General features: G+C 42.8%; 1 protein-coding gene across 2 annotated transcripts in view; it reads left to right on the top strand.

Moving 5' to 3' along the window:
- The window catches only part of LOC115149323 (A disintegrin and metalloproteinase with thrombospondin motifs 6-like), a 163,718-nt gene that overhangs the window by 129,726 nt on the left and 8,992 nt on the right, over positions 1-25,000 (top strand). For both annotated transcript variants that reach the window (XM_029692096.1, XM_029692097.1), the window contains exons 20-24: positions 807-945; positions 11,791-11,920; positions 16,429-16,633; positions 16,760-16,936; positions 21,702-21,858. In XM_029692096.1, the coding sequence (XP_029547956.1) occupies positions 807-945; positions 11,791-11,920; positions 16,429-16,633; positions 16,760-16,936; positions 21,702-21,858 (808 nt within the window). The remainder of the gene's footprint in view (positions 1-806; positions 946-11,790; positions 11,921-16,428; positions 16,634-16,759; positions 16,937-21,701; positions 21,859-25,000) is intronic.

Genomic DNA, 25,000 nt, shown 5'->3' on the forward strand with positions numbered 1-25,000 from the left:
GCGTTTTCTGGCATGGGAAAGTCTGAGTGTGTAAGTACAAAGCTTGTGTGTTTGTGTATGTGTCTGTGTGCATGTGGGTGTAATGAAATGTGTGAGTATCTGCGTGTGTGCATGTGCATGTCTGTGTGTGTGTGTGTGTGTGTGTATTGTGTGTGTTGTGTGTGTTATGTGTGTGTGTTGTGTGTGTGTGTGTGTATTGTGTGTGTGTGCGTGTTGTGTGTGCTGTGTGTGCTGTGTGTTAAGTGTGTGTTGTGTGTGTGTGTTGTGTGTGTTGTGTGTGCTGTGTGTTGTGTGTGTTGTGTGTTGTGTGTATTTCTCTAAGCCGTCCCACTCATTGGCACTCAGGACCACAGTGGCTTTTCCCTGGACATGAAATACCAGACCCCACAGCTTCACTGGAATAAGGCTGGCGTTAACCTGGTTAGGGTTAGGAATAGACAGAGCTGTCCATCCCACCACCATTCCTTTGTGGCAACTGAAAGCTGTACAGAATTCTGGTCCCTTTCTGCATCACATACACTAACATAAACACAGTGCCGCCGCTGCCCATTGGATCAAATTTGAGTCTCTGCTTCAGTATAGCAGAGAAACAGCAAATAACTCTTTAGTGGGGACATTTTCTGTGGATTAAGGTTTAGGTCAATTCCATTTGAGTTGTTTGATTTCAGTTTTTTCACATTTTATTTAACCTTTATTTTGACAGGGAAGTCACGACATGAAAGAATGCCCTTGAAATGATTTGATATGGAACTGAAACCAATGCTATAAATGCATGTAATCAAATAACGTCTTCGTCTCACCTCCAGGTTCTTCTCCAGGAACAGAACACCGGGATCCGTTATAAGTTCAACGTTCCCATCCAGAGGACAGGAAGTGGAGACAATGAGGTGGGCTTCTCCTGGAACCATCTGGCCTGGTCCGACTGTTCCGCCACCTGCGCTGGAGGTAGGCACTGCACCAACCACATGCCTATGTACACTGGGTGTACAAAACATTAGGAACACCTGCTCATTTCCATGACTGACCAGGTGAATCCAGGTGAAAGCTATGATCCCTTAAGTGTTAAATCCACTTCAATCAGTATAGATGAAGGGGAGGAGACAGGTTAAAGAAGGATTTTTAAGCTTTGAGACAATAGAGACATGGACTGTGTATGTGTGTCATTCAGACAAAAGATGTAAGTGCCTTTGAACGGGGTTTGGTAGTAGGTGCCAGGCGCAACATTTGAGTCAAGAACAGCAACGCTGCTGGGTTTTTCATGCTCAACAGTTTCCCGTGTGTATCAAGGTATGCTCTACCATCCAGCCAATTTGACACAACTGTGGGAAGCATTAGAGTCAACATGGGCCACCATCCCTGTTGAACGCTTTTGGCACCTTGTAGAGTCCATGCCCTGACTAATTGAGGCTGTTCTGAAGGCAAAAGAGGGGGGGGGGGGGGGCAACTCAGTATTAGGAAGGTGTCTATCTATATAACACAAGACACTGTGACGATCTTCACCCTCCCCATTGACGCACCTCACATAGTCAATTGTCTATCAGATACAGAGGTACCATACTCTGGAATAATTATCTTTAGATTGCCAAAACCTCATCCCTCAATAACTTCAAGTGAAGACTGGGGGTCAGCCTGATGAACCAAACTACCAATAATCCCCTCCATGTAGCCTAACTCTCACACACATAATCAAACATGTTTTTTCTTGTGTACTGAGCATATCATGTACAATTATAATGAATATGATTTGTTTAACGGATTGAACAAACATATCAGCGCTTTTGGGCTTCCAACCTCACCTGCAAATCAAATCAAATCAAATCAAATTTATTTATATAGCCCTTCGTATATCAGCTGAAATCTCAAAGTGCTGTACAGAAACCCAGCCTAAAACCCCAAACAGCAAGCAATGCATGTGAAAGAGGCACGGTGGCTAGGAAAAACTCCCTAGGAAAAACTCCCTAGAAAGGCCAAAAACCTAGGAAGAAACCTAGAGAGGAACCAGGCTATGAGGGGTGGCCAGTCCTCTTCTGGCTGTGCCGGGTGGATATTATAACAGAACATGGTCAAGATGTTAAAATGTTCATAAATGACCAGCATGGTCAAATAATAATAATCATTGTAGTTGTCGAGGGTGCAACAAGCACGTCCGGTGAACAGGTCAGGGTTCCGTAGCCGCAGGCAGAACAGTTGAAACTGAAGCAGCAGCATGGCCAGGTGGACTGGGGACAGCAAGGAGTCATCATGCCAGGTAGTCCCGAGGCATGGTCCTAGGGCTCAGGTCCTCCGAGAGAAAGAAAGAAAGAAAGAGAGAAAGAGAGAATTAGAGAGAGCATATTTAAATTCACACAGGACACCAGATAAGACAAGAGAATACTCCAGATGAAACAGACTGACCCTAGCCCCCCGGCACATAAACTACTGCAGCATAAATACTGGAGGCTGAGACAGGAGGGATCAGAAGACACTGTGGCCCCATCCGATGATACCCCCGGACAGGGCCAAACAGGCAGGATATAACCCCACCCACTTTGCCAAAGCACAGCCCCCACACCACTAGAGGGATGTCTACAACCACCAACTTACCGTCCGAAGACAAGGCCGAGTAAAGCCCACAAAAATCTCCGCCATGGCACAACCCAAGGGGGGGGGGGGGGCGCCAACCCAGACAGGAAGACCACGTCAGTGACTCAGCCCACTCAAGTGACGCACCCCTCCCATGGACGGCATGGAAGAACACCAGTAAGTCAGTGACTCAGCCCCTGTAATAGGGTTAGAGGCAGAGAATCCCAGTGGAAAGAGGGGAACCGGCAAGGCAGAGACAGCAAGGGCGGTTCGTTGCTCCAGCCTTTCCGTTCACCTTCACACTCCTGGGCCAGACTACACTTAATCATAGGACCTACTGAAGAGATAAGTCTTCAGTAAAGACTTAAAGGTTGAGACTGAGTCTGCGTCTCTCACATGGGTAGGCAGACTATTCCATAAAAATTGAGCTCTATAGGAGAAAGCCCTACCTCCAGCCGTTTGCTTAGAAATTCTAGGGACAATTAGGAGGCCTGCGTCTTGTGACCGTAGCGTACGTGTAGGTATGTACGGCAGGACCAAATCGGAAAGATAGGTAGGAGCAAGCCCATGTAATGCTTTGTAGGTTAGCAGTAAAACCTTGAAATCAGCCCTTGCCTTAACAGAAAGCCAGTGTAGGGAGGCTAGCACTGGAGTAATATGATCACATTTTTTGGTTCTAGTCAGGATTCTAGCAGCCGTATTTAGCACTAACTGAAGTTTGTTTAGTGCTTTATCCGGGTAGCCGGAAAGTAGAGCATTGCAGTAGTCTAGCCTAGAAGTAACAAAAGCATGGATACATTTTTCTGCATCATTTTTGGACAGAAAGTTTCTGATTTTTGCAATGTTACGTAGATGGAAAAAAGCTGTCCTTGAAACAGTCTTGATATGTTCTTCAAAAGAGAGATCAGGGTCCAGAGTAACACCGAGGTCCTTCACAGTTTTATTTGAGACGACTGTACAACCATCCAGATTAATTGTCAGATTGAACAGAAGATCTCTTTGTTTCTTGGGACCTAGAACAAGCATCTCTGTTTTGTCCGAGTTTAAAAGTAGAAAGTTTGCAGCCATCCACTTCCTTATGTCTGAAACACAGGCTTCTAGCGAGGGCAATTTTGGAGCTTCACCATGTTTCATTGAAATGTACAGCTGTGTGTCATCCGCATAGCAGTGAAATTTAACATTATGTTTTCGAATGACATCCCCAAGAGGTAAAATATATAGTGAAAACAATAGTGGTCCTAAAACGGAACCTTGAGGAACACCGAAATTTACAATTGATTTGTCAGAGGACAAACCATTCACAGAGACAAACTGATATCTTTCCGACAGATAAGATCTAAACCAGGCCAGAACTTGTCCATGTAGACCAATTTGGGTTTCCAATCTCTCCAAAAGAATGTGGTGATCGATGGTATCAAAAGCGGCACTAAGATCTAGGAGCACGAGGACAGATGCAGAGCCTCGGTCTGACGTCATTAAAAGGTCATTTACCACCTTCACAAGTGCAGTCTCAGTGCTATGATGGGGTCTAAAACCAGACTGAAGCGTTTCGTATACATTGTTTGTCTTCAGGAAGGGAGTGAGTTGCTGTGCAACAGCTTTTTCTAAAATTTTTGAGAGGAATGGAAGATTCGATATAGGCCGATAGTTTTTTATAATTTCTGGGTCAAGATTCGGCTTTTTCAAGAGAGGCTTTATTACTGCCACTTTTCGTGAGCTTGGTACACATCCGGTGGATAGAGAGCCGTTTATTATGTTCAACATAGGAGGGCCAAGCACAGGAAGCAGCTCTTTCAGTAGTTTAGTTGGAATAGGGTCCAGTATGCAGCTTGAGGGTTTGGAGGCCATGATTATTTTCATCATTGTGTCAAGAGATATAGTACTAAAACACTTTAGTATCTCCCTTGAGCCAAGGTCCTGGCAGAGTTGTGCAGACTCAGGACAATGGAGCTTTGGAGGAATACCCAGATTTAAAGAGGAGTCCATAATTTGCTTTCTAATGATCATGATCTTTTCCTCAAAGAAGTTCACAAATGTATTACTGCTGAAGTGAAAGCCATCCTCCATTTGCGAATGCAGCTTTTTAGTTAGCTTTGCGACAGTATCAAAAAGAAATTTCGGATTGTTCTTATTTTCCTCAATTAAGTTGGAAAAATAGGATGATCGAGCAGCAGTGAGGGCTCTTCGATACTGCACGGTACTGTCTTTCCAAGCTAGTCGGAAGACTTCCAGTTTGGTGTGGCGCCATTTCCGTTCCAATTTTCTGGAAGCTTGCTTCAGAGCTCGTGTATTTTCTGTATACCAGGGAGCTAGTTTCTTATGACAGATGTTTTTAATTTTTAGGGGTGCAACTGCATCTAGGGTATTGCGCAAGGTTAAATTGAGTTCCTCGGTTAGGTGGTTAACTGATTTTTGTCCTCTGACGTCCTTGGGTAGGCAGAGGGAGTCTGGAAGGGCATCAAGGAATCTTTGGGTTGTCTGAGAATTTATAGCACGATTTTTAATGTTCCTTGGTTGGGGTCTGAGCAGATTATTTGTTGCAATTGTAAACACAATAAAATGGTGGTCCGATAATCCAGGATTATGAGGAAAAACATTAAGATCCACAACATTTATTCCATGGGACAAAACTAGGTCCAGAGTATGACTGTGGCAGTGAGTAGGTCCAGAGACATGTTGGACAAAACCCACTGAGTCGATGATGGCTCCGAAAGCCTTTTGGAGTGGGTCTGTGGACTTTTCCATGTGAATGTTAAAGTCACCAAAAATTTGAATATTATCTGCTATGACTACAAGATCCGATAGGAATTCAGAGAACTCAGTGAGGAACACTGCATATGGCCCAGGAGGCCTGTAAATAGTAGCTATAAAAAGTGAGTGAGTAGGCTGCATAGATTTCATGACTAGAAGCTCAAAAGACGAAAACGTCATAGTTTTTTTTTTGTAAATTGAAATTTGCTATCGTAGATGTTAGCAACACCTCCGCCTTTGCCGGATGCACGGGGGGTATGGTCACTAGTGTAACCAGGAGGTGAGGCCTCATTTAACACAGTAAATTCATCAGGCTTAAGCCATGTTTCAGTCAGGCCAATCACATCAAGATTATGATCAGTGATTAGTTCATTGACTATAACTGCCTTGGAAGTGAGGGATCTAACATTAAGTAACCCAATTTTGAGATGTGAAGTATCACAATCTCTTTCAATAATGGCAGGAATGGAGGAGGTCTTTATACTAGTGAGATTACTAAAGCGAACACCGCCATTTTTAATTTTGCCCAACCTAGATCGAGGCACAGACACGGTCTCAATGGGGAAAGCTGAGCTGACCACGCTGACTGTGCTAATGGCAGACTCCACTAAGCTGGCAGGCTGGCTAACAGCCTGCTGCCTGGCCTGCATCCTATTTCATTGTGGAGCTAGAGGAGTTAGAGCCCTGTCTATGTTCGTAGATAAGATGAGAGCACCCCTCCAGCTAGGATGGAGTCCATCACTCCTCAACAGGCCAGGCTTGGTCCTGTTTGTGGGTGAGTCCCAGAAAGAGGGCCAGTTATCTACAAATTCTATCTTTTGGGAGGGGCAAAACACAGTTTTCATCCAGCGATTGAGTTGTGAGACTCTGCTGTAGAGCTCATCACTCCCCCTAACTGGGAGGGGACCAGAGACAATTACTCGATGCCGACACATCTTTCTAGCTGATTTACACGCTGAAGCTATGTTGCGCTTGGTGACCTCTGACTGTTTCATCCTAACATCGTTGGTGCCGACGTGGATAACAATATCTCTATACTCTCTACACTCGCCAGTTTTAGCTTTAGCCAGCACCGTCTTCAGATTAGCCTTAACGTCGGTAGCCCTGCCCCCTGGTAAACAGTGTATGATCGCTGGATGATTCGTTTTAAGTCTAATACTGCGGGTAATGGAGTCGCCAATGACTAGGGTTTTCAATTTGTCAGAGCTAATGGTGGGAGCCGTCGGCGTCTCAGACCCCACAGCGGGAGGAGTAGAGACCAGAGAAGTCTCGGCCTCCGACTCCGACTCACTTAATGGGGAGAACTGGTTGAAAGTTTCTGTCGGCTGAATAAGCGACACCGGTTGAGCATTCCTACAGCGTTTCCCTCCAGAAGCCATGAGAAAGTTGTCCGGCTGCGGGGACCGTGCGAGGGGGTTTATACTAACGTTATTATCTGTACTTGCTGGTGGCACAGACGCTGTTTCATCCTTTCCTACACTGAAATTACCCTTGCCTAACGATTGCGTCTGAAGCTGGGCTTGCAGCACAGCTATCCTTGCCGTAAGGCGATCGTTCTCCTGTATATTATAAGTACAACGACTGCAATTAGAAGGCATCATGTTAATGTTACTTAGCTTCGGCTGTTTGAAGTCCTGACGAACCATGTCCAGATAAAACCTCCGGAGTAAGAAAGTTGAATGAAAAAAGTTGAGTGAGGGTAAAAAGTAAAAATATACGGTAATGAAAAAGTAAAAACCGTTAGGTAGCAAAGTAAGATCGGCAACAAAAACGCACAGCAGCGTAAACAAGTCTGCAAGTTGTGACCGGAAACCTGCACACCGTTTTTACCAGTTATTTATCTGTACTGTTTTGTCTTTCACTTCTTTTCTTTGGTGCGAATAAATAAAAGCTAAAAGCCAATGTTTGGTATACTCAGTGAATGTATCTGTCCTGGGTCCTGTTCAGTAGCCACCAAGCAGGGTAAATCATTTGAACTGGGAGGTACTTGAGGTACTACTTCAATAAAGAAGCGGATTTCTGCTTTCTGTTGCAAAACAGTTTGGCTACGCTCATCATTGTGCCTACTGAAAACATCACTGGAAATATGGAGACTCTGGGGAGCATTAATTTAGGTGTCAGACGTTTATTGCTTATTAGTTAGAGCGTTGGGCCAGTAACCTAAAGGTTGCTGGATCGAATCCCCGAACAGACAAGGTAAAAATCTGTCGTTCTGCCCCTGAGCAAGGCAGTTAACCCACTGTTCCCCGGGTGCCGATGACGTGGATGTCGATTAAGGCAGGCCCCTGCACCTCTCTGATTCAGAGAAGACACATTTCAGTTGAAGGCATTCAGGTGTACCACCGACTAGGTATCCCCCTTTCTCTATTAACAGTGCTGTTCTAGCTATCTGTTAATGGAATAGGGCGGCAGGTAGCCTAGTGGTTAGAGCGTTGGGCCAGTAACCAAAAGGTGGTTCGAATACCTGAGCGGAGAAGGTGAAAAATCTTGCGATGTGCCCTTGAGCAAGGCACTTACAGTTGAAGTCGGAAGTTTACATTCACTTAGGTTGGAGTCATTAAAACTCATTTTTCAACCACTCCACAAATTTCTTGTTAACAAACTATAGTTTTGGCAAGTCGGTTAGGCCATCTACTTTGTGCATGACACAAGTAATTTTTCCAACAATTGTTTACAGACAGATTATTTCACTTACAATTCACTATACCACAATTCCAGTGGGTCAGAAGTTCACATACACTAAGTTAACTGTGCCTTTAAAAAGCTTGGAAAATTACAGAAAAGGATGTCATGGCTATTGAAGCTTCTGATAGGCTAATTGACATCATTTGAGTCAATTGGAGGTGTACCTGTGGATGTATTTCAAGGCCTACCTTCAAACTCAGTGCCTCTTTGCTTGACATCATGGGAAAATCAAAAGAAATCAGCCAAGACCTCAGAAGAAAAATTGTAGACCTCCACAAGTCTGGTTCATCCTTGGGAGCAATTTCCAAACACCTGAAGGTACCACGTTCATCTGTACAAACAATAGTACGCAAGTATTAACACCTTGGGACCATGCAGCCGTCATACCGCTCAGGAAGGAGTTCTGTCTCCTAGAGATAAATGTACTTTGGTGCAAAAAGTGCAAATCAATCCCAGAACAACAGCAAAGGACCTTGTGAAGATGCTGGAGGAAACCGGTACAACGTATCTATATCCACAGTAAAACAAGTCCTATATCAACATAACCTGAAAGGCCGCTCAGCAAGGAAGAAGCCACTGCTCCAAAACCGTCATAAAAAAGGCCGACTACTAAAATAGAACTGTTTGGCAATAATGACCATCGTTGTGTTTGGAGGAAAAAGGGGGAGGCTTGCAAACCGAAGAACACCATTCCAACCGTGAAGCACGGGGGTGGCAGCATCATGTTGTGGGGGTGCTTTGCTGCATGAGGGACTGGTGCACTTCATAAAATAGATGGCATCATGAGGATGGAAAGTTATGTGGATATATTGAAGCAACATCTCAAGACATCAGTCAGGAAGTTGAAGCTTGCTCGCAAATGGGTCTTCCAAATGAACAATGAACCCAAGCATACTTCCAAAGTTGTGGCAAAATGGCTTAAGGACAACAAAGTCAAGTGGCCATCACAAAGCCCTGACCTCAATCCTATAGAACATTTGTGGGCAGCACTGAAAAAGCGTGTGCAAGCAAGGAGGCCTACAAACCTGACTCAGTTACACCAGCTCTGTCAGGAGGAATGGGCCAAAATTCACCCAACTTATTGTGGGAAGCTTGTGGAAAGCTACCCGAAACGTTTGACCCAAGTTAAACAATTTAAAGGCAATGCTACCAAATACTAATTGAGTGTATGTAAACTTCTGACCCACTGGGAATGTGATGAAAGAAATAAAACCTGAAATAAATATTTCTCTCTGCTATTATTCTGACATTTCACATTCTTAAAATAAAGTGGTGATCCTAACTGACCTAAGACAGGGAATTTTTACTGGGATTAAATGTCAGGAATTGTGAAATACTGAGTTTAAATATATTTAGCTAAAGTGTATGTAAACTTCCGACTTCAACTGTAACTCTAATTTGCTCCATGGGCGCTGTACTACTATGGCTGATGCTGTAAAACAACACATTTCACCGCACCTATCCAGTGTATGTGACAATACAACATATGTTATTTTTCTTTACAATATGGTTACAGGCTGGGGCTGTTTTTCAGTTATTTATTATTATTATTGAATTATTTTCAATTTCAATTTCTTCCCATTTGGTAGTTACAGTCTTGTCCCATCGCTGCAACTCCCGTATGGGCTCGGGAGAGGCAAAGGTCGAGAGCCATGCGTCCCCCGAAACACGACCCTGCCAAGCCGCACAGCTTCTTGACACACTGCTCGCTTAACCCGGAAGCCAGCTGCACCAATGTGTCGGAGGAAACACCATACAACTGGCGATTGGAGTCGGCTTGCAGGCGCCCAGCCCATCCCCTAACCCTGACGGCACTGGGCCAAACTCATGGGTTTCCCGGTCACGGCCAGCTGTGATACAGCCTGGGGCTGTAGTGACGCCTCAAGCACTGCGATGCAGGGCCTTAGACCGCTGCTCCACTCGGGAGGCCATTTATTGTTTTCTTTTAAATAATAGTATCTTTCTCCAACATGAGATACATTGTTTCTTTCCAATCCTGACCAACCAATACTTCTGGAAATAGTGGAGAATAATTTGGGGCTAACCCAGAAAGATACTTTGACATGGGTGTGTAGGATCATAACGTTATTGCTTTCTAAATGGAGATTTAGCTTTTAAGAAAAAACGAATATGTGTTTTACATATTTAAGCCAAGCACAAGAATATGGTGTAATTTCTATGAATGAGCTGCTTTGAATGTCTTCTGGTTAACCAGGGCTAGCTAGCATACAGTCTGACTTGTCAGAGATACAGTGGTTGTGGTGAGAGAGAGACAAGCCAAACACACAGATGACTGCTGCTCCAAAACCCTTGTCCTACTGCATATTGAAACCTCCTAACTCTGAAACCACAGTGAAATGTCCACCACTGCCTCAACAATGACTAAACCAAATCATTTTACCACCAAAAGCAATGGGCTTTTATGAAACAATAAATACTGTTCCTCTCAAGAATGGCCACTAAATGCCTGCAATATTCTAGCAACAAAAAAAACACACAGAGAAGTAAAAAAGTTTTTAAAAAGATAGTTTTTGAGAAAGGAGATCTATGCTGGACCAAAGCAAAGAGCTCTAGATGCCATGTAGATGTGTATACCGTTGTATTGCAATGTAGATGACATTCTGGATACGTTTTACACTGTATCAAACTCAACACAACAGATCCTTAGACTTTGGATGTGGGCCTTGAATCATATAGCCGGTGAATTTAGCTGACACTCTTAATCAGAAAGTTTCATTTAATACATCGCTGTGCTAATACAAGCTCTTCTGACATCCATCCTGGCCACTTCAGTTTCCCTACCCTCTCCAAGCATGATACTCTACCACCAATCCATATGTCAGCTGTACTATTGGTGTTTGTACCACTATACAAATACCTTCACATGTACACACGCTCACAGACAGACACTCAGGCAAGCAGGCAGACACACACTCTCTCTCTGTCACCATACACACACATGCATATATCGTTACACCGGTCAGACCAGTATGGTGTAGGATATGTCCCATTTAGACCCCATAGAGAGGCCACACACACACACACACACACACACACACACACACACACACACACACACACACACACACACACACACACACACGCTCTCGCACACACACACACACACACACACGCTCTCGCACACACACACACACACACACACACACACACACACACACACACGCTCTCGCACACACACACACACACACACACACACACACACACACACACACACACACACACACACACACACACACACACACACACACACACACACACACACAGAGGGTTGGGTGACAGCGATATCAGACTCCAGCAGCCAAAGTAAAGAGCTGCAGCTCTGTAAAAGTGATTTGCCAAGATACCCTGCAAGGTACCAGGCATTTACACGTCTGCTTCTACTACAGACTGAAACCATACCTTACTTCTCCACCCAAACACAGACACACAGGACACACTGCACTCTGGGTCACGTGCAGGAGAGTAACATGGGTCACGTGCAGGAGAATAACACAGTGATTTCGATACTGTATTTTCTTACATTTTCAGGAATCAGTAGTTAATCAGGGACATGGCTGTTGTGTGGGTTTTTGCTCCTCTTCTCTGTTAGACTCTTGAGCCAGGCGGCTTACTTCTGACATCTTTGAATGCATTTGCCTATAAGCTTACGTTGCTCCAAGGTCAGGGATGTCCCAGACTACTTCTCTGTCAGGGTTCTCAGGAAGCAGTGCATCACACAGTAAGAGATTGGATATTAACTGGGTGTTGTGTTTGTACTCCCTTGCCTGCTAGGTTCCCAGAAGCAGGGAGTGGTGTGTAAGCGTCTGGATGATAACTCTGTGGTGCAGAACAGCTACTGTGAAGCAGAAAGCAAACCTCCAGGGAACCAGAGGTCCTGCAACACTGAACTCTGCCCCCCAGAGTACGTACTGTAAGACCTTCACATCACATACAGTACTATACAGCACAGTACTGCTCAATACAGTACTATACAGGACAAAACGGCTCAACACAGTACTATACAGGTCAATACGGCTCAATACAGTACTATACAGCACAGTACTGCTCAATACAGTACTATACAGCACAGTACTGCTCAATACAGTACTATACAGGACAAAACGGCTCAATACAGTACTATACAGGTCAATACGGCTCAATACAGTCTTATACAGCACAGTACTGCTCAATACAGTACTGTACAGGACAAAACTTCTCAATACAGTACTATACAGGTCAATACGGCTCAATACAGTCTTATACAGCACAGTACTGCTCAATACAGTACTGTACAGGACAAAACGGCTCAATACAGTACTATACAGGTCAATACGGCTCAATACAGTACTATACAGCACAGTACTGCTCAATACAGTACTATACAGGTCAATACGGCTCAATACAGTACTATACAGCACAGTACTGCTCAATACAGTACTATACAGGACAAAACGGCTCAATACAGTACTATACAGGTCAATACGGCTCAATACAGTACTATACAGCACAGTACTGCTCAATACAGTACAGAAGATTCAGCCTTTTGGGGGCCCTAAGAGAGATTTAATGTTGCAATTTTAAAGCAAGTTTCTGCAATTCTACACATTTTGACATGAGTCGGAAACAAGATTTAGCAATTTTTTTACTAATTTCCTGCAATTGTACACATTCTGCCATGACTTATGCGATGTTAATATGATATCTGAGTGAGAGTGACTAACACAATCAATGGTGAAACTCAGGGCCCTGGGCACGTGCCCTTCATGCCCGGTCAGTAATTCAGCCATGATTACCAAGTTTACATAGCTGGCTACACTAATTTACCAATTAAAAAAGGTTTTTCTGACATGGGCTAATTGAGTGACTGTCAGGGACTGACATGACAAGATAAACATTTCTGATGCATTTCTGATCCACATAAACATTATTAACCACCCTGCACCAAACACTGAACCACATAAACATTATTAACCACCCTGCACCAAACACTGAACTACATAAACATTATTAACCACCCTGCACCAAACACTGAACCAGATAAACATTATTAACCACCCTGCACCAAACACTGAACCACATAAACATTATTAACCCCCCTGCACCAAACACTGAACCACATAAACATTATTAACCACCCTGCACCAAACACTGAACCACATAAACATTATTAACCACCCTGCATCAAACACTGAACCACATAAACATTATTAACCACCCTGCACCAAACACTGAACCACATAAACATTATCAACCACCCTGCACCAAACACTGAACCACATAAACATTATTAACCACCCTACACCAAACACTGAACCACATAAACATTATTACATGGAATAGAGTTCCATGTAGTCATGGCTCTATGTAGTACTGTGCGCCTCCCATAGTCTGTTCTGGACTTGGGGACTGTGAAGAGACCTCTTGTGGCATGTCTTGTGAGGTATGCATGGTTGTCTGAGCTGTGTGTCAGTAGTTAAAACAGACAGCTTGGTGCATTCAACCTCTCACAAATACAAGTACATGCATAGAAATAGAATGAACATTCTACATGCACAGATGTTTATCAGGCCATTGGTTGAGAAAGCATTCTGTGGAATGAAATTGTTGGCATGGTAACTCTTCTCTCTGTAATTATAATGACCAGGTGAATTGTTGCTATGGGAGAGGGCAGAACTGGTGGGTTCGCCTTCCTCACAGAGAGGTCTTACTGTGTGTGTGTGTAGGTGTGTGTGTGTGTTGTGGCCAAATGTGCTTAGCTTCTTTGCGAGGGCTGGGGGAACGGTCAGACAGAGTTCAATCATGTCTCAGATGTTCCATTGGAAAAAGAGGGATTAATTACTGTTGGCCAATGGGCTGAATGGATTAAATTCTGTTGGCCAATAGGCTGAATGGATTAAAAGCAGTTGGCCAATAGGCTGAATGGATTAAAAACAGTTGGCCAATAGGCTGAATGGATTAATTACTGTTGGCCAATGGCCTGAAGGGATTCAATTATGTTGGCCAATAGGCTGAATGGATTAAAAATAGTTGGCCAATAGGGTGAAGGGATTAAATTCTGTTGGCCAATGGGGTGAAGGAATTAAATACTGTTGGCCAATAGGCTGAAGGGATTAAATACTGTTGGCCAATGGGCTGAAGCAGTCTGCCAATAGTGGTGTGTGTGTATATAGGGGTGTATATGAGTGAGTCATTACGGATGGGCATCTGTAATGAACCGATGTGAAGTTCTGGTCTTAAGCCGTTCCTGGCTTCACCCAATGTCCAAGAAAGCTATCTTTGAATTTATCAACTCACTTCATTAAGGGCCACTTTCTATGTGTATTCAGCTGGTTAGCGGATTCCTTTCTTCTCTTCTCAGAATCTCAGACAATCCCTTGTTGTCCATTGCAGTATCTAACTGAAACTGCAACAAACACATGCTGTGATTTTTCAATCAGGAACGCTAACATAGTGTTCACAGTACTGTCTCAACATGAGCGTGTAAACATGATTGTTGGCAACCCAGATATTGGGAGACATTGTTCATTTTGGATACATTCCTGTAGATGATGTGAAATGGATTCAGGGCTGTAACGGCTCACAGTCTATATATCTGTGTTGGTTGTAGTAATAATAATAGTAATAATAATAATAATATTTTACATGTGACTTATACAGCGCTTTTCAATGACCCAAAGTCGCTTGTGAAAATAAAACAAAAAAACAACATCAGACGAAACAGAAACGTGAATAAATAGAGGAGGGGGGAGGGGTCACAGATGGCTGGATAGAGGGAGTTCCAGAGCCTAAGAGCGACCCTGGAGACGACCCTGGAGACGACCCTGTCGCTGTGTTCTGAATTAGTCTTGGTATATATATACAAGAAAACACTCTTATTTACTACAGAATACACACTGTGTACAAAACATTAGGAACATGCTCTTTCCATGACATAGACTGACCTGGTGAATCCAGGTGAAGCTATGATCCCTTATTTATGTTAAATCCATTTTAATCAGTCTAGATGAAGGGGAGGAGGCAGGTTAAAGAAGGATTTTTAAGCCTCGAGACAATTGAGACATGTGCCATTCAGAGGGTGAATGGACAAGACGAACGATTTAAGTGCCTTTGAATGGGGTATGGTAGTAGGTGTCAGGCACACTGGTTTGAGAGTGTCAAGAACTGCAACACTTCTGGGTTTTTCACGCTCAACAGTTTTTCTGTGTGTATCAAGAAAGGTCCACCACCCAAAGGGCATCCAGCCAACTTGACACAACTGTTGGAAGCATTGAAGTCAACATGGGCCAGCATCCCTGTGCCACGCTTTAGACACCTTATAGAGACAAGCCCCAACGAATTGAGGCTGTCCTGAGGGCAATATTAGTATGTTGCTCCTAATGTTTTGTGCACTCAGTGTACACCTTCGCCTTATCTCAGCTCACTGGTCACCATAGCAACACCCACCCGTAGCACTGGTCACCCCCAAAGCCAATTCCTCATTTGGCCGCCTTTCCTTCCATTTCTCTGCTGCCAATGACTGGAACGAACTGCAAAAATCACTGAAGCTGGAGACTCATATCTCCCTCACTAACTTTAAGCATCAGCTGTCAGAGCAGCTTACAAATCATTGCATCTGTACATAGCCCATCTGTAAATAGCCCACCCAACTACCTCATCCCCATATATATATCTTTTTTTTAAATTCTCCTTTGCACCGCGGTATTTCTACTTGCACATTCATCTTCTGCACATCTATCACTCCATTGTTTAAATTGCTAAGTTGTAATTATTTCACCACTATGGCCTATTTATTACCTTACCTCCCTAAACTTACTTCATTTGCACACACTGTATATAGACTTTTCTATTGTGTTATTGACTGTATGTTTGTTTATCCCATGTGTAACTCTGTGTTGTTGTTTGTGTCGCACTGCTTTGCTTTATCTTGGCCAGGTCGCAGTTGTAAATGAGAACTTGCTCTCAACTGGCCTACCTGGTTAAATAAAGGTGAAATAAAATAAAAATAAAAATATATATACTTAAGTATCAAAAGTAAATGTAAAAGTATAAATCATTTCACATTCCTTATACTAAGCAAATCTTTTATTTAAGGATGGCCATGGGCACACTTCAACATTTTGACAATCATTTACAAACAGTGTTCGTGTTTAGTGAGCCCACCAGATCAGAGGTAGTAGAGATGACCAGGGATGTTCTCTTGATAAGTGTATGAATTGGACCATCTTCCTGTCCTGCTAAGCATTCAACATGTAATGTGTACTTTTGGGTGTCAGGGAAAATATATGGAGTAAAAAGTACATTATTTTCTTTAGGAATGTAGTGATGTAAAAGTTGTTGTAGGGTACAGATACCCATAAAAACGACTTAAGTAGTACCTTAAAGTATTTTTACTTAAGTACTTTACACCATTGTGTGGTTGTGTTGTTGTAGGTGGTTTATTGGGGACTGGTTGGACTGTGGGAAGACGTGTGATGGCGGGATACGGACGCGGACGGTTCTCTGTATCAGGAAAATGGGGCCTGCCGAGGAGGAGACCCTGGAGGACAGCCACTGTCTGACGCACCGACCAATAGAACGAGAAGCCTGCAACAACCAGTCCTGCCCCCCTCAGTGGGTCACTCTGGATTGGTCAGAGGTGAGAGAAGGACTGCCCCTTTTCACTTGTTGACATCCCTTTGAGTTACAGCAGTGGTTTCAATAGAGACCTAGAATAAGTTGAATAGTTTTATTGAGCTTGTGTGTTGTTCCTTCTGTCCCCCAGTGTACACCCAAATGTGGCCCTGGGTTCAAGCACCGCATCGTGCTGTGTAAGAGCAGCAACCTGACCAAGACCTTCCCCCCTGCCCACTGTCCCGCCCACAACAAGCCCCCCATCAGGACCCGCTGCAGTCTGGGACGCTGTCCACCACCTAGATGGATCCTAGGGGAATGGGGACAGGTACGATTGTTCCCCCCTTCAGAAATCATTGCTTCCTTTCCCTTTTCCATTCACTTTTCATTGCTTCAATATCTTGACATGGGGATATCAAAACAACAACATTTTTGTAAAGGCAATTAAAATGAACTGTTGTAAGAAGAACAGACACCACATCCCCTGTTTTGGTGAACAGTCAACAGAATTTACACTCTGATCATAAACTGGTGTCCCTAGTGCTGATCACATGTGCCTGTCCAACCAGTCTGCCTGCCTGTGCTTGAGTGCATGCCGGTGTGTGTGTGTGTGATTGAGTACCGCGGCCCCAGTCAGATCTCAGCCATCCCATCAACTTGTGTCTGACCTCTGTGCCCACCGGGCCACCAGGCTTACCCTCCCTTCAGATCAGGCTCTGTGGAGCCTCACATCCCAGCCTGCATGTCATCCCCTCCAAATTAGACAGTCTTTATTAGGGCCCAGGCCGGCCCTGACAGATGGCCTACGTCAATGCATGGTCTTAAGTGGGATTTGAACCAGTGACCTTTTGGCCTCCGCCAGCGAGACTGTGGAGGAAAGCACTGTCTTCACTTCAATCTGCCCTTTCTACAGCTCAGGAAGAGACGGGTGAGAGACAGGAGTAGAGGAGGAGGTGAAGGAAGTAATTACAGAGGCAAAGAGAGGCTAGAGGGAGGGAGAGGGAGAGAGACAGAGAGAGAGAGACATCTCCTTGGCCAGTGCGTGAGAAAGTCCTTAATCCAAACAGATTTAAAACTGGTGTTTCTGGTGTATATTAGGCCGCACTGATACTGACCCTTTCATTTGACGGGCCACAGAGAGGTTATCAGCCATGGGCTCAGTTCAATATGTATCGCTGAAGTGTTTGCTATACATTTTAAGCTCATTTCAGATTGAGCCGACATATGCAGCGTTTACCGTGAATGGGTTCTCCGCCAACGTGGGAGAATTGCCTTTAAAATACAATTGGGCTTTGGTGCTGAACTTCCACGATACGGATTGAATAGAGCCCCAGGCCGTCTGATTGAAGTTGGGGCACCGGATGTTGTTGTTTGTGTGTGAGCGTACATATGGTTTCCATTAGAACCTTGAACCAGAGCCCATGACCTCTAACCTCTGGAGTCTGACCTCTCACCCCCACTTTACTACCACAACAAAGTCCACCACTGCAATCCCACAACAAGGCCACTAAATAACATCCAGGTATATCTAGAAGTATCCGTAAAGTCTACTAGAGAACGTGACCAGAGAAACTCTTTCTGTAATAAGACTAGTATGTTACAGACAACAAAGAGAACTACTACGGTACAGAGAATAACATTGACAGGAGAACTTTTGAGTTGCACTGATAACCCCTAGCTGATGTAATTGACTACATATTTCTAGCTGATGTAATTGACTACATATTCCTAGCTGATGTAATTGACTACATATTTCTAGCTGATGTAATTGACTACATATTCCTAGCTGATGTAATTGACTACATATTCCTAGCTGATGTAATTGATTACATATTTCTAGCTGATGTAATTGACTACATATTCTTAGCTGATGTAATTGACTACATATTCTTAGCTGATGTAATTGACTACATATTTCTAGCTGGTGTAATTGACTACATATTTCTAGCTGATGTAATTGACTCATATTCCTAGCTGATGTAATTGACTACATATTCTTAGCTGATGTAATTGACTACATATTCCTAGCTGATGTAATTGACTCATATTCCTAGCTGATGTAATTGACTACATATTCCTAGCTGATGTAATTGACTACATATTCCTAGCTGATGTAATTGACTACATATTCTTAGCTGATGTAATTGACTACATATTCCTAGCTGATGTAATTGACTCATATTCCTAGCTGATGTAATTGACTACATATTCCTAGATGATGTAATTGACTACATATTCTTAGCTGATGTAATTGACTACATAATTCTAGCTGATGTAATTGACTACATATTCCTAGCTGATGTAATTGACTACATAATCCTAGCTGATGTAATTGACTACATATTCCTAGCTGATGTAATTGACTACATATTCTTAGCTGATGTAATTGACTACATATTCTTAGCTGATGTAATTGACTACATATTTTACTACATATTCTTAGCTGATGTAATTGACTACATATTTTACTACATATTCTTAGCTGATGTAATTGACTACATATTCTTAGCTGATGTAATTGACTACATATTTCTAGCTGGTGTAATTGACTACATATTTCTAGCTGATGTAATTGACTCATATTCCTAGCTGATGTAATTGACTACATATTCTTAGCTGATGTAATTGACTACATATTCCTAGCTGATGTAATTGACTCATATTCCTAGCTGATGTAATTGACTACATATTCCTAGCTGATGTAATTGACTACATATTCTTAGCTGATGTAATTGACTACATATTCTTAGCTGATGTAATTGACTACATATTCTTAGCTGATGTAATTGACTACATATTTCTAGCTGGTGTAATTGACTACATATTTCTAGCTGATGTAATTGACTACATATTCTTAGCTGATGTAATTGACTACATATTCCTAGCTGATGTAATTGACGACATATTTCTAGCTGATGTAATTGACCACATATTTCTAGCTGATGTAATTGACTACATATTCCTAGCTGATGTAATTGACTACATATTCTTAGCTGATGTAATTGACTACATAATCCTAGATGATGTAATTGACTACATATTCCTAGCTGATGTAATTGACTACATATTTCTAGCTGATGTAATTGACTACATAATCCTAGCTGATGTAATTGACTACATATTCCTAGCTGATGTAATTGACTACATATTCCTAGCTGATGTAATTGAATACATATTCCTAGCTGATGTAATTGACTACATTTTTCTAGCTGATGTAATTGACTACATATTCTTAGCTGATGTAATTGACTACATAATCCTAGCTGATGTAATTGACTACATATTCCTAGCTGATGTAATTGACTACATTCTACATAGAATGTTCATTCTATTTCTATGCATGTTAATTATATTATTTAATTATATTATTATCTCTCTCATCTCTATCTCTCTCTCTTTCATCTCTCTCGCATCTCTCTCTCTCTCTATCTCTCACCTCCATCTCTCTATCTCTCGCTCAGCTCTCTCTCTCTCTCTCTCTCTCTCTCTCTCTCTCTCTCTCTCTCTCTCTCTCTCTCTCTCTTTCTCTCTCTCATAGGATAAGCTACAGTATCCCTAGTGATTAGTCAGAACTGTTGAGTGTCTGCTGAGAAAGTAAAACAGGGGGCAGTGAGAATCTGCAAACTCAGGCTAAGCTTGGCTTGGCTTGGCCCATGCAGGACGTCATCAGAATGACACAGCCAGGAGTAAAGTGCTGTTTGACTGTCTCAGTGACTCAGTTACTCTAAGTTCTAACACATGTAGTGGGTAGGAGTTTTAACAGTGTGGCTGTGTTGAGGGGTAATAACTCTGTCTGTGTCTTTTGAATGCAGTATGTGATTAATAATGTTTATGTGGTTCAGTGTTTGGTGCAGGGTGGTTAATAATGTTTATGTGGCTCAGTGTTTGGTGCAGGGTGATTAATAATGTTTATGTGGTTCAGTGTTTGGTGCAGGGTGATTAATAATGTTTATGTGGTTCAGTGTTTGGTGCAGGGTGATTAATAATGTTTATGTGGTTCAGTGTTTGGTGCAGGGTGGTTAATAATGTTTATGTGGTTCAGTGTTTGGTGCAGGGTGGTTAATAATGTTTATGTGGTTCAGTGTTTGGTGCAGGGTGGTTAATAATGTTTATGTGGCTCAGTGTTTTGTGCAGGGTGATTAATAATGTTTATGTGGTTCAGTGTTTGGTGTAGGGTGGTTAATAGTGTTTATCTGGTTCAGTGTTTGGTGTAGGGTGGTTAATAGTGTTCATGTGGTTCAGTGTTTGATGCAGGGTGGTTAATAATGTTTATGTGGTTCAGTGTTTGGTGCAGGGTGGTTAATAATGTTTATGTGGTTCAGTGTTTTGTGCAGGGTGGTTAATAATGTTTATGTGGTTCAGTGTTTGGTGCAGGGTGGTTAATAGTGTTTATGTGGTTCAGTGTTTGGTGCAGGGTAGTTAATAGTGTTTATGTGGTTCAGTGTTTGATGCAGGGTGGTTAATAATGTTTATGTGGTTCAGTGTTTGGTGCAGGGTGGTTAATAATGTTTATGTGGTTCAGTGTTTGGTGCAGGGTGGTTAATAGTGTTTATGTGGTTCAGTGTTTGGTGCAGGGTGGTTAATAATGTTTATGTGGTTCAGTGTTTGATGCAGGGTGGTTAATAGTGTTTATGTAGTTCAGTGTTTGGTGCAGGGTGATTAATAATGTTTATGTGGTTCAGTGTTTGATGCAGGGTGGTTAATAGTGTTTATGTAGTTCAGTGTTTGGTAGGATGGTTAATAGTGTTTTTCTGGTTCAGTGTTTGATGCAGGGTGATTAATAATGTTTATGTGGTTCAGTGTTTGGTGCAGGGTGGTTAATAGTGTTTATGTGGTTCAGTGTTTGGTGCAGGGTGGTTAATAGTGTTAATGTGGTTCAGTGTTTGGTGCAGGGTGGTTAATAGTGTTTATGTGGTTCAGTGTTTGGTGCAGAGGGGTTAATAATGTTTATGTGGTTCAGTGTTTGGTGCAGGGGGGTTAATAGTGTTTATCTGGTTTAGCATTTGGTGCAGGGTGGTTAATAGTGTTTATCTGGTTTAGTATTTGGTGAAGGGTGGTTAATAGTGTGTGTGTGTGTGTATGTTTCACCACAGTGTTCAGCGCAGTGTGGTCTGGGCCAGCAGATGCGGACAGTGCAGTGTCTCTCCTACACAGGCCAGCCCTCCAGTGACTGTCCCGACGCCCTCAGACCCCCCAACATGCAGCAGTGTGAGAGCAAGTGTGGCGCCACGCCCATCGCTAACGGAGACGGTGAGTACAGAAACGTGTGCAAGCATACACGCACTCACACACAAACACACCACACATGCATACACACAAACACAAGACACATGCAAACACAAACCCACACAGAACCCTCACACAACGATCCAGCCATCCCTATACCAGAGTTCCATCCCAGCTCCATTCAGCCGTTGGGATGACACAGCTCTTATAGACCACATTCATCTTCCCAGTGAGGATGAGCTGTCTGCTGGTCAGAGCAGCCTGGACCCTCCATCCTCTCCATGCTATGACAGATGTTTGTTAGGATGCATAGAGACAGGCCCAGCCCACACGTCGATGGAGCTGAATGGAAACGGTAGGGAGAGCAGGGCATGTGGAGATGCTAACGGCTAATGGGAAGAGATTCAGGCTAATTGTACCGTAACAGACAGAGGGAGAGACAGACAGACAGCAGCGTGGGGGTTGCTTATGATTATGAAGGTCTTTCTTAAAAAATCATTTTTAGTAGACCAACCTGAATTGATAAATAAAATGTATGCACAAAACCGAGAACAGTAAGAGCTTAGAAAACAGAAATGATAGTCCTCAGAAGAGAGGCCAAAGGGATTGACAGAAAAGTACACACCGCTCATTTGAAGTGAGATAATTCCAGACGTTCCTTTGGTATGGTGTGTTCTCCTTACATAAATGTATAGCACGCAGAGGGGGGGATAAAGAGTGTAAAGAGAGAGAGAGACAGCGACAGACAGAGAGAGAGAGAGAGAGATACAAAAAAGGTCCAGTTGCCAGGACAACAAATACAAATTCTTTCTAGACACTTGTCCGAGAGCACACCAAGAATTATACCTACCTTGGCCAAAACATCAACACCACAGGTAACGATCTGAGAGACCAGGCAAGAACAGCCTTCTATGACATCAAAAGGAACATAAAACTTGACATCCCAATTATGATCTGTCTAAAAATACTTTAATCAGTTATAAAACCCATTGCCCTTTATGGTTGAGGTCCCGGGTCCACTCACTAACCAATAATTTACAAAATGTGACAAACACCCAATTGAAACTCTGCATGCAGAATTCTGCAAAAATATACTTTGTGTACAACACAAAACCCCAAACAATGCATGCAGAGCAGAATTAGTTATCAAAATCCAGAAAAGAGCTGTAACATTCAACAACCACCTAAAAGGAAGCGATGCCCACACATTCCACCAGTATCTGGGGCTCTGTTCACCAACATAAACACACCCCACTGTAACGGTCGTCGTATATAGTGGAACAAGGCGCAGCGGGTTGAGTGCTCATATTAACTTTTATTAGAACACTTAACGACACAAAACAAGAAAACGAACGAACGCACAGTATTTCAGGCTAAACACAGCAGTGCAAAAACAACTTCCCACAAATTACAGGTGAAAACAGGGCTACCTAAGTATGACTCCCAATCAGCAACAATGATGTACAGCTGTTCCTGATTGAGAGCCATACCAGGCCAACACAAAGAAATACACAACATAGACAGAGCATAGAAATACAAAACATAGAACATAACCAAAAACCCCGGAATACTCTAAACAAACACCCCTCTACATAAACACATATCCCAACAAACCCCGAACCACATAAAACAAACACCCCCCCTGCTACGTCCTGACCAAACTACAATAACAAATAACCCCTTTACTGGTCAGGACGTGACACCCACAGAGCCCCAGGACAGCAACACAACCAAATTATGAGAAAGCAAAAAGATTACTATTTGGCACACTGGAAAGAATCAACCAAAAAATGGAGCAACTTGGAATGCTACCTGGCCCTAAACAGAGAGTACACAGTGGTAGAATACCTGACCACTGTGACTGACCCAACATTTTACAAATCCTTGACTATGTACAGACTCCGTGAGCATAGCCTTACTATTGAGAAAGGCCGCCATAGGCAGACCTGGCTCTCAAGAGAAGACAAGCTATGTGCACACTGCCCACAGAATGAGGTGGAAACTGAGCTGCAGTTCCTAACCTCCTGGCAAATGTCTGACCACATTAGAGACACATATTTCCCTCAGATTACACAGACCCACAAAGAATTTGAAAACAAATCCAACACTGATAAAAACTACCATATCTTTTAGGCGAAATACCACAATGTGCAGTCACAGCAGCAAGATGTGTGGCCCGTTGCCATGAGAAAAGGGCAACCAGTGGAACACAGACAACATTGTAAATACCACCAATACTTATCTGTTTATGTACACTACCATTCAAAAGTTTGGGGTCACTTAGAAATGTCCTTGTTTTTGAAAGAAAAGCAAATGTTTAGTCCATTAAAATAACATCAAATTGATCAGAAACAGTGTAGACATTGTTAATGTTGTGAATGACTTTTGTGGCTGGAAACGACTGATTTCCCGGGCCAACATCCCGGATTCGCCTCTTCGCTGTTGATGTTGAGACTGGTGTTTTGCGGGTACTATTTAATGAAGCTGCCAGTTGAGTACTTGTGAGGCGTCTGTTTCTAAAACTACACTTGAATGTACTTGTCCTCTTGCTCAGTTCTGCACCGGGGCCTCCCACTCTTAATATTCTGGTTAGAGCCAGTTTGCGCTCTTCTGTGAAGGGAGTAGTACACAGCTTTGTACGAGATCTTCAGTTTCTTGGCAATTTCTCACATGGAATAGCCTTAATTTCTCAGAACAAGAATAGACTGATGAGTTTCAGAAGAAAGTTATTTGTTTCTGGCCATTTTGAGCCTGTAATCAAACCCACAAATGCTGATGCTCCAGATACTCAACTAGTCTAAAGGCCAGTTTTATTGCTTCTTTAATCAGGACAACAGTTTTCAGCTTTCTGACATAATTGCAAAAGGGTTTTTTAATGATCAATTAGCCTTTTAAAATGATAAACTTGGATTAGCTAACACAACGTGCAATTGGAACACAGGAGTGATGGTTGCTGATAATGGGCCTCTGTACGCCTACGTAGATATTCCATTAAAAATCACCTGTTTCCAGCTACAATAGTCATTTACAACATGATCAATGTCTACACTGTATTTCTGATCAATTTGATGTTATTTTAATTGACTAAACATTTGCTTTTCTTTCAAAAACAAGGACATTTCTTAGTGACCCCAAACTTTTGAACGGTATTGTATGTATATTCCCC

This window comes from Salmo trutta, chromosome 15 (assembly GCF_901001165.1).
Source record: "Salmo trutta chromosome 15, fSalTru1.1, whole genome shotgun sequence".
In the NCBI taxonomy this organism is placed as follows: Eukaryota; Metazoa; Chordata; class Actinopteri; order Salmoniformes; family Salmonidae; genus Salmo; species Salmo trutta.